We start from the raw sequence: 10,971 nt of genomic DNA on the forward strand, positions 1-10,971 counted from the left end.
CAGGTGCGGTCAGGATTTGGTTGGGCGGATGCGTGGAGAAACCGAGAAAGAGGAAAAAAGGTGGCGCGGGAAGAGGATTCATGGGATGGCCAGATGCGTCAGGCTCAGGATTCAGTTTCCAACTTTCTGAACCTATCCGTTATCGTGCATGTGAGTAGGAGTTTCGGGTAGACAATTCAGAAAACCTGGATCCATTCAGGAGCCTGCCTGAACAGGGACGGAGGAGGAGGGAGCATATCTTTTCTTCAGCTGATGTACTACATAAGAGTACAGATCGTGAGAGCAACACCTTCGCCTCCGGGACGGCCATCAATGGCTGTATTCGCAGTTTCATCTTCTTCCTCGTGGTCCATCGCTCTGGCCAGGGCAGCAGCCTACAATCTGTACAATACAGCCTACACTTGCTGCTTGCCATAAATAAAGCACAAAGAATACACAAGTTGTAGGGTTGGATAGATATTGCCTCGTGGATTTGCGGGGTTACCGGAAAATTTACACCACTCATCAAGAAAGATTACAGATGACAATGGATCCAGTTGTTTTTGAATTCTGGCACAAATTATGATCAAGCAGACACAACGCAATCTAATAAATAAGTAAATCATACTGCACTAAACTTGTTCTGAATACATCTCCATCCAGCATAGACTGTGGATACAACTATGTGGTAAGCACTAACAAAGAGTTGTCTTTCGGCTCCTGCCTGGTTACCACTGAAGAACCAGTATCTAATCAGGAGCAGCAAAAGAATAAAACGGTAGAATCCAGGCCAAACCTTGTGAATCAACTCGGTGTAACCTGTTCCTTGAGTCAAGGTAGACGGTTCCAATGAGCCCACTTTCTCGTATCCTGACGCTAAGTTGCTAACACACGTTGCAGCTCCTCCGACAGTAACCGGGCAACGCTGCGATTCCCACCATGTACTCTGGGTTCTTTATGCACTCTCCCAGAGCTGCCCATTTCTCGCAGCTCTCGTTCTCGTCGGTGCAATTGCCTCGTGTGTGATGTACCTTGTCAAACGATGCCACACGGATCCACTTTGTAGCTGACCATTTCTCGCCCTTTATGACCGGGCATCCAGCGTGGAGGCTCACTGAATCGGTGGTGCCATCTGGGCTAAGGTTGAAGAAAAGGAGGGCGTCCCCTCTTCGTGGTTTCACTGGGGAAGAAATTGCATATCCATTGAGAAGTATACCAAAGTTAGGAATACCCAAAACCACTCTGGTTAGAAAAGTATACCTGCAATGCCTTTCTGAGCACACTCTGACAAGGTTGCATCTTTAGCGTCGTCAAACTCCTTTCAGAAATCCACAGAGAATTGTCTAATATGAGACCTCAAATAAGCTGCGAATGTGCATAAGAGACGCATGTACCCAAGAAAAAATGTGAACCATTTTCTTAAGTGCTACCACCACAAAACTAAAAGAAAAATTACCTCGCCCAAGGGGAAAACTGTTTCCCCTCCTTCTACATCAGTTAAGTACAAAAGAACAGTAGCATAGCGATGACCACCACGGAGAGTGTTAACATTGTCAGTGAAGTAATCATAGTGTGGTTCATACTTCTCCCCATGCTTATATCTTAGGACTTGGATATCTTCACCATTCTCTGATTACAATAGAGCACCCATAAGCAAAATACTCAAAATTATCACTCAAAAAGCAATACATATATTTTATTCTTCTGGAAGGTCCAACCTATACACGAGATTGGAAAATATAAACAGAAGGGCAACAAGGAAAAATGTCAAAATAACTTATTCTATTATCGGAGCAGAATTTTTTATAAGTGTTAGAACAGACGCATGAATCTACTATTTAGGTAACCTTTGATAAGCTAATCCTCAGAATCAGGTAATATAGCTTGGCACTAAAGGACTTGCCTTGCTTATTTAGGTAGAGTATGCAGCAGATTTGAAGCTACTATTGATACACGCATGCAGCCAACTAACGTTAATAGCCATTCTAGAGCACTCAATAAAATGATCAGAGAAATAATGGGTTGCGAATTTCTATAGCCATTAAATGGAAGGAAAGATTCGACCCATCGATGATGTCCTCCTGCAATATCTGCTGAAATTGCAAGGTACTCTTATCATGTAACTTGTGACACGAACTACATATAATTCCAGAAAGGAAATAAGATTGCCAAATATAATCTGCAAAACATGTTCTATTATGAGTTTTGAGCCTCCAAAGTTGCAAGAATATAGAAGTACAGTATTACTTCCTTAATGAGAGATTGAGAGCCACAACCTTTTGGAAGGAATGTCCATGCAGCAATTTTGTCCTCTATACCCGCAACAATTGGATCCTACACATTTGAGCATCACTGTTCATCAAGAAATAACCATGTAAACAAATAAAATGTTTCAACAGCCGACTACTGTACTCTTGGACTCGAACTACAATTAATCATAGGACTAAGAGATATTTGATGCCTAAAGAAAATCTGTGTATATGAACAGCAGAGTGACCCCCACCTAGCATGTTTCACGTAATTAAAAATCCCTATAAGATAAACCCAAATTCAATCTTTCGTCCAAATGAACATGCAAAGAGATCTCAGCATCCACTGATAGACCAGATCAATCTTAAGACTTGTTTCACTGCCTACCTACGAGTTGGAAAATGAATGCGCATCCAGAGCTAATTTGGTTTCAAAAATAAACCAATTAGCTTGTCCCAAAGGTCATATATTTTAGAAAACTGCTGGTGTATTTGTCAAATTGTAAAAATATAGAGGAAAGTATTATAGAATGTTTCAGAACTCCCCATGCTCATCCATTCAACCACAGTGGCATTTTTTGTTTCTGCTTCCCCCTCTTTAGCAATATTTTGTATACAAAAGGGCGGCCTATGCAATCTAGCTTGCTTCGAATACAAGGTGGCATATACCGTAACAACAGGAAAATGTGTCCATTAAAAATTCCTTATTTTAGCATAGTTTGTGATCATCGAAGTAGTGAGATACCCTCTGTTAGAGAGGGTGCAGTATGATTGAGCAATACTTAGGCATACTGATGATGTAGAAGAGGATTCTAACTTTTGCGTTGCAGAGGCAATACCAAAGAGGAAAAGTAAAGAGGCAGTAGGATAGTAAGAAGGGTCTTACCTGGCCTTTCCTGAGGAAGGTGCCGGAGCTGGTACGGACTTCGCTGAGCGTGCTCTTGCCAGACATGTTATCGGCGACTGCCGACCTCTTGAGCTCCGCTCTAGCCTGAAGAAACGCAGATGAAGAAATCCCAAAATCCAGTCAATTCCGGGCTTTCATGACATCAGAGACAAGCGTTCTGTGGACTGGGGGCGGCAGAGTGGCACTGACGAGGGAGATGAGGTGGTTGGCCTCGTCGTAGCTGAGGAAGTTCTGGTACAGGAACACCCTGTGCCGTACAGGCGCCATGGCTCCCGCATCAGTCAGCTCATCCGGTTTCGATGAAATCGAGAGTTCGAGACGGGCAAACAAGCAGAAAACAAACGATCGATCGTTGGGGATGGGCGGCTGCCTGCCTACCTGGGTTTCCAGGAGATCTGGCGCGAGTGGTGCGGGTACACGACGGCCGCTGGGTACACCGAGCTGCCCTTGCCGCCAGCCCGGGCAGCGCCGCAGCGGTCGGCGAGGAGCGTGAGGAGGGAGACGAGGAGGAGCCGCGGCGCGAGGGCAGGAGGGCGGTCCCCTGCCCATGGAGAACACGCCGCCATTGCAACGGAGAGATCCCTCACTCACCCACCTGCTCCTCCTGATCCGGAGGAAGAGAGAGGGAAGAGAGGCGTGCGGCGGCGCGCGGTGATGCGAGCACGGCGGCGGTGAGTGGCCCGTTGGAAGTGGTCGCCACGTTAGAGAGACAGATCCCGCCGCTCGAGTCCCCGCCCCGTCGATCGAACGGCCACCCGCGCGCCAGAGGAAACGTGCGCAAACGACCGCAGGCAAACCCAACTACCAAAGGTCTGACCGCCACGCAGGCCCCTGCCTTGGCTGGTCAATTCCTACGAACAATTTCTTAGCCACCTGGTCCGATTTGCTCGATTATTAATTAACAGAAGAAAAATGATTTTTTTAAAAAAAACCTTTCTTATTGGGGAGGCTGACCTTAACCAACTCATCCTTGAGCAGCATGCCTATTTACACTACGGGAGTCTACCTTTTGAATGAACAAGTACATCACCAGATTGATGTGGTCAAATCTCAGTTCTTCTAGAGGGAGGGATGTGGAGAAATTTAAGTATCATATGGTTAAATGGGAACATGTGTGCCTGTGTAAAGACTTTGGGGGCCTTGGGATTTTGAACACTAGGCTGCTGAACGACGCCAGATGCGACGGATCTGGAGGTGCAAACTTCCTCTTAAGATCAAAATCTTCCTTTGGCTAGCATGTCAAGGGCGGCTGCAGACAGGGGTGGCCCTGAAGCGTAAGAAGTGGAAAGGAAATGAGAGATGTGTCGTCTACGACGTGCCGGAGACGGTAGATTATATTTTCTTTGTCTGCCCAATTGCCAAGTTTGCTTGGGGGTGTATAAGAGAAGCCCTGGAGGTGTCGGTGGAATAGGGGCCCTAAATCTTTGCAAGATTTCTTGGAGTATTGGGTTCCTACATGATGTAGACAACATGACCTTAAAATCACAGTTCTGGGCCACAGTCATGTGGGCGTTGTGGAACGCAAGAAATAAGATGGCGATTGAGGGGGTGTTTATTAGATCACCAAACGATAATATTTTCCGAATCAATTTTTTTTTGCAGAGATGGAAGGTGTTGTTACGGGGTAATGTCCGAGCTGAGCTGGAGACATGGGACTTCCTTTAGTTTTGCTGTCGTTTCTTTTTCACTTTTGTCTGCTATGGACTGTTAGTTTTTCGTTTGGTAAGCTGGTCCATGGCTCGTTACTGTGACTTGTTAAGCTCTCTTGTAAACTGGTACCCGCGGTCGTGACTGGTTCTAACGACTTATATGCTTTCTATAAAAGCAGGGTGAACTCTTTCTAAAAAAAGATTTTTAAAAACAAGATATAAGAGCAACTCCAATCGTTTGGCAAATCTCACTTGGTAAAAGTTGAGATTTGCCAACTCTCCAATAGTTTTGCCAAGTACAATTAAAACCCCTCTCCAATCGTTTGGCAAATCTCACTTGCCAAAACCCAAAGAAGTGGACCCAACTTAACTAATGCCTGAAGGCATGCACTCTCTTCCAAAAACCTTCTTTTGTTTGATTGGCCCCATGAATGTGGTCTTTGCTGATGTTCAACCATCCTGAGCATATAACTTTATTTTTCTTTGGGTCAAAATTTTTTGTCCTCTTGGATCCCTTTCTAGCTCCACTTGCCTGCACCTCAACTTCAACTTGATCAACTTCCTGGACACTCTCAATTTCTTGTGTCCTCGGAATGTTCATGGCATCCGAACCAACAACAGCATCATCGTTATCATCATCCAGAAGAATATCTGACAAAAAGTCATCTCCATCCATCTATGAGTATAAAAAAAAATACAAATTAGTTTACTCTACAACAACAATAGATAAAAGTACATCGATCTAGTACAGGGATCGGTACTAGTACTACTACTATCATCGATCTAGAATTCTAGATGTAGCCTGATCAAGTAGATGGGTCACTGGACAACAAGGCCAATTACCCAAGGGATGGCTTCTTCCTGGCCAGTGCAAGTAGCAGCTACTTCTTCCTGGCCAAAATCTGCAATGCAGGGATGGCTTTATATAGGACGCGTACGTCGTCAGGGGCAGGAAAGAACAGAGAAAAGTTAGGCATAGTTAACTGTCACTCGATTAGCAGCCCAACACAAATCATCCATGGAGAAAAGAGCCGTGAAGTAAGCTCCAACATGGACAGTTTTGCTCTCACACATCCATTCACAGATTCACTTATTATTCCCATGAAAGGATCCAAAATTCAGACGCATAAACCTGATGCAGCTAGCGGACATCCGCATTCATTAAACAAAACAAATGAACCCTAGGCAAATGCAACTAGTATGCAAGGATCGGTACTTCTACTGTCCCTTCCATGGGATTTTAGCAAATCGGTACCTAGGGTTTCAAAAGCTCCATCCATGGCGGCAGCAAGAGATCAATGGAGGGAGATGACCACAACCCTAGGCAGACAAAGGTCCATGGAGGCGTACCTGACCCCTCGCGGCGATCGTCTGGGCGCCTGGACGGGAGACGGGAGACGGATGATTTTCTTCCCCTCGCTGCGATCGTCTGGGCGCTGGAGAGGAAGGAGACGGAGGGATATCGGCGAAAAAAAAACCGCGTGCGCAGGAGAAGTGCCGCAGGGAAATTTCACGCGCGAAAAAAACCGGTCACGCTAGCGCGGGGGAGGATGCGCGCAAAAATACGCTCGCCAGCGAAGATTTTGCCAACTCTACCAAATTTGCCAACCGGGATGCCAAACGATTGGAGACTACTTTTTAGAGTATTTGGCAAAATTCTAGGATGCCAAGTCCTTTTGCCAAACAATTGGAGTTGCTCTAAGCACAGATAAACCGCCAGTGTTTCATCCATTCACAGTAGTTAAGAATCAAGTAACAGATAGGGAATGTCATATTGTACACTTCGAAAGAGCGTTTCCTTTCAGTGAGATTCAGTTCCTGGAAGACTCAAAACTTGACACAGCTACAAACTACAAAGGTCAAAAATACAAACTTTGAACAGAAAACCATGATTTGGCTGCTATATTGGAAGCAAACGAGCCAATGTTGTGGGGGGGAATTTTACAGGTATTTGAGGTATACAATATATGACTAACTGCTTCTTTTGAAACTGTACTCTGATTACATTTGCTGTACAACAAAACAATCATACGATCTCCAATCGCATCTCTCTGGTTGCACAAAATTTCCCTGAGAAACAGATACCTGTCTCCTTGTGTAGGTTCCGTGGTATCGTGTTTTCGTGAGTCACACAAAAATCTAATTGGTGATTTAGGTTCTGGCACCTGCAGTATCATATCCAGAATAGTAGTTAGTCATGACTATGCAAGTATGCGTTACTCGACTTCATGATGTTTTGTGTGTTGCTTAAGGAAACACAGATTGCTGCAGAGATTAATAAAACATCAAGAAGAAACATACCTTTGCTGTGCTTACTTCTCGGTAACAGCTCTTCAGCACCGATTTTAATGTTAGTGTTTGATGAGCGCCGTTTTGATTTGCCATCTAGCATTTCAACATCCACGATAAAGGTTCCACAGACAGGACGGTGGTCTGAAAATTTAGACTCCCCTCGGAAGTAGGATAATTGAGCAATACCATCTCCATGCCATAGTATTCTATCACACCTGAACATGTGGAACACTAGGCGGTTGATAACTTGTATGATATTAATCATGGCATAGTTGATTGAACAGGTAATACATTAGACCAGTAGTTGGCATGGAAGAAAAATGAAATAACACATGCAGCCTATTGTAGTTACCAGGCTGGGGTTCTCCTCTTTTTCTTTGATGTGGCTGTCTCTCCAGCATAAGAATCAGAGTTGCAAGAGTACTTGTATGTGGGAGCAAAATATATCTTCTCCTCACTCCACCCCTTGAACACTCTTCCAGACGCACGCTGGATATTGAGCTAAGAAAATATGTGCGAAATGTTAGTAAATTGTAGTATCATTTAACCTGAATATAAAATAAAAACATTGGCTGCTTTATCAATCCATAACTAGTCTTCCTATAAAAAAGAAGGTGCTCTATTTTCAGTAACTCACCTGATCCTTCTCAAAAAGGGCATCCCAGTTATTTTCAGTCAGAAGTTTCTTGGTATCTTCATAGCTCAAGGAAATACGGTAGTTCAGATCCCCCAACCATATTGCCCGACTGAAATACACATAAGGTGAATTAAAAAAAAACAGATGGCAAAAATAACCATTTCAAACATTTGCAGCATGACTTCTTACTCATGGTCAAGAATTCTCTCAGGGATTCTTCGCCCAGATCTTCTACAAATCCTCCGAAATTGTGTGAGCCTCAGAATCTCTAACACATCTATATTCCGCCTCAACTCATCTCCTTCTTTCTCACCTGAAGCCAAATGGCTGCAGATGAAACAAAAGCTCGTCTGATACAGTGTCATGCTTACTGATATACATCCCTGAATCAAAAAGCAAGCACTTAAGGGACTTACGGCACAGTATATGAAATACATTTAGATATTCCTTTTTGGTTCTTACCTTGTTTCCAAGATATCCCATTATTCCACGACCAACACAGGACGTTCTCAAATGGCCTATATGCTGCACTAGCTCTTTCTTTGCCCATACTGTGACAAAAATACCAACCATTTGTTTGCAAGATATGAGGTTATACTTAAGCTGGTCCCTGGAGGCAGAAGCAGCCGAAGTAACGCCATCATCACTTAGGCCAAATATATCATTCAATTTGTCATCCAATTCATCCTCTTCAGAAGAGTCCATTTCATTAGCATATGCTTGTGGGCACCGAAAGCAAGCATCCTTGTAGGACTTTTTGGCCATTTCCACCGGGCAATTGCAGAATTTAAGCTGTTTTCTCCGGGATGGCATGTAAGATTTCCTGATGGATTTCAAGGACTTTTGGAAGATTACAGAACCGCTAGCTGTTCTTGAACGGTTGGAGGATGAAGCATCAAGGCCTGGCGTTGATTGGGATGAGGTTGAATCAAGGGAGGGAGATGGTTTATTCTGAAAAATATCAGCATCAGTGCCAACTTGTCTATTTAGCGCACGGTTTATAAGAGCAAGCCATCTTGCAGCTGGTTCGTTGTCTTCTATCACAAGTACATTACCAGCATTGAGAGGGACAATTTCCTGAAATCTGTCAAAAGATTAAATAAGGAACGATATGATGGCATCTTCTGTTGGGTTAAGCAATAAAACAAATTCTAAGCATTGACAGAAACATTAAAGTCATTTTGGAAAACACAAATAAGTCCAGAATCTCAGTAGTCAAAGAGATTATGAAATCTAAGAAATCAAGAAAGTCCAAGATATAATGAATACTAAATGTATGTGTATCCTGGAGTTGGCTTCTCCCTCCTGCTCTTTGTTTCTTTTTTGTTTTCTTTATTTGTTCCTTGTAATTGTTTTGTAACACTGTCTCCTTAATGAAATACAGGAATTTCTCTGAGAAAATTTTAGCACCGCGATTAACAATATTGACATGGATAAAATTGTGAGTTATATGAGAATGGTTACCCTAAAACATAAATATCTGAATGGTCATCAGCAGGAAGAAAGTCATCCAGTTTCAACTCAGCGGTAGGTGCTTTTCCTCCAACATTCCACGTGGAGACAAATATCCTAAACAAGGAACTAAAGAGTTGAGAAACTGTTCTTGTTTTCATGTATAACTGAACAAGCAAGGTTAATTTTCTGACCTGATATGTTCATATTTCGTAGAGTTTGAAGAGTGGCTTAGAAAATGGCTGAGGCGTATGCTCCTAACTTCTGCTTCCATTTAATCCACGAAAATACAAATAAAAATAAGCCAATCAAATTAAATATGTACCGTTAGTAGAGTTAGCAATGGAGCAAATTGGATAGAAATCAACCTGAAAGTTTCCTGAAGGGGGACGAAGATGGTGACTTCGAGTTACTTGATCCACATTTTGCTACAATAGACAAGAGAATATGAAAGTAATCAAGATAAATTAGCAAAGTTGTACTGAATGCAGATTAGACAAAATGTCAACAGCCTGAAACGAAGAGATTTAGTGCAGCACCATATTTGAATTTCTTGGATCTCTTCATTTCATTTCAGAACTTCAAAATTTTGTACAAACCAAAGTTCAAACTTATAACCATTTTCAATACAGATAGGATGAAATTTCATAAAGCTATCTTAAGATATATGTTGCCATTTATCAACGTACTAGTGGACATTGAGTGCTGACAGAGTTTTTCAAAAGAAAGATGATGAACTAACCTGTGGAGCAGCTTGCACGGTCTGTCTTCTTAACGACTTTCTTATCTTTTGTCCCAAAAAGCTTTGGCTGACAGCCCTATAGTACAAAACAAAACACTTTTGAGTCAAGTGCTTCATTTAATTACAATCATGCGAATGCATTCAAGAATTACCTAGACAAATAGAGGGGGAAAGGAACGACGATAGAAAATTCAGAAAGGATATGATCACGATCTATGAACAGAGGTGGAACAATAGGCACATCAACACATACCTTCATCTTTCCATCATCTGGGAAAGCCATTCCCTTTTCAAGTCAGAAGAACAATGGCAGCTTTTACCGCCCAAACTTTAACCCTGAACAAATGATTTAATAGAATCCAAGGCTGATAACAGATCATCAAGGCTATGACAAGTGTAATAAGTCATGAAACTAACTGAGAAATCCAGATATTAGCTGCAGAGAAAAGAAGCATACACATGGAATTCTGATAGGAAATATATATAAAAAAGGAGCGGTTGTACGAAAACTTCACTTTTTCTCAAACAAGTACGAAAACTACGCCGGATCCAGACCGTTATTCGAAACCAAGTTCCTCCGCTGTTCGACTACGACAACATGAAAACACCGCAAAACTAACAAAAAGATACAATTTTTCACATAAAAAAAATCAAACATTACGTCCACAAGTCCCTCAACGAAGAATGGCCCTTTCAAAATCCAACCGTTCTCGAATTCAGAACGCAATAAACAACAGAAGCAACGAGAAGAGACACGAGAGAAAAACATCGTGAATCTATAGGTTTCGCAGCAGCAGAAACGCACCAATTAGCAGCTCCAGCGCCCAATCCGGCCACCCGGCAGGCCAGAACCTCGGAGCTCCACTCACCCCGGCCGAGAGCACGGACCGCCGGAATCCTCCTAAAACCCCAGCGGAGAATCCACCAACTCCGCAACCATTCCTCCCAGACGCAACCAGAAAGGGCCACGGCGGCGGCGGAGGGGCGCCTCAAAGCCGGGGCTGGGTCTGCAGGAACCCGACGAGGGCACGGCCATCCGGGTCGGCCCCCTCCCCCGGGGATTA

General features: G+C 43.3%; 1 protein-coding gene across 1 annotated transcript; it reads right to left on the bottom strand.

Annotated features, from left to right (window-relative positions):
- Positions 1 to 471: 471 nt before the first annotated feature.
- Positions 472 to 10,971, bottom strand: LOC120700715. The gene is made up of 19 exons (XM_039984953.1): positions 10,161 to 10,971; positions 9,908 to 9,983; positions 9,534 to 9,593; positions 9,360 to 9,429; positions 9,178 to 9,282; positions 8,176 to 8,797; positions 7,903 to 8,096; positions 7,714 to 7,822; positions 7,429 to 7,577; positions 7,086 to 7,291; positions 5,628 to 5,686; positions 5,313 to 5,460; positions 3,514 to 3,721; positions 3,325 to 3,382; positions 3,115 to 3,219; positions 2,256 to 2,313; positions 1,436 to 1,608; positions 1,240 to 1,297; positions 472 to 1,159 (listed from the first exon to the last, which is right to left on the bottom strand). The coding sequence occupies exons 1-19, from the start codon at positions 10,188 to 10,190 to the stop codon at positions 864 to 866; spliced, it is 2,784 nt and encodes a 927-aa protein (XP_039840887.1). The 5' UTR covers positions 10,191 to 10,971; the 3' UTR covers positions 472 to 863.

This window comes from Panicum virgatum, chromosome 3K (genome assembly GCF_016808335.1).
Source record: "Panicum virgatum strain AP13 chromosome 3K, P.virgatum_v5, whole genome shotgun sequence".
Lineage (NCBI taxonomy): Eukaryota > Viridiplantae > Streptophyta > Magnoliopsida > Poales > Poaceae > Panicum > Panicum virgatum.

What these genes read in the sequence shown, in the direction of transcription:
- LOC120700715 (XM_039984953.1), bottom strand. Translation starts at nt 10,190, where the DNA reads ATGGCTTTCCCAGATGATGGAAAGATGAAG. An exon ending in AAGAGGAGAACCCCAGCCTG is followed by an intron (nt 7,292 to 7,428) that starts GTAACTACAATA and finishes CCACATGTTCAG; the next exon opens with GTGTGATAGAATACTATGGC. An exon ending in TGAAGTTGAGGTGCAGGCAA is followed by an intron (nt 3,722 to 5,312) that starts GTGGAGCTAGAA and finishes CAGGTGGGTGAG; the next exon opens with TGAGGGATCTCTCCGTTGCA.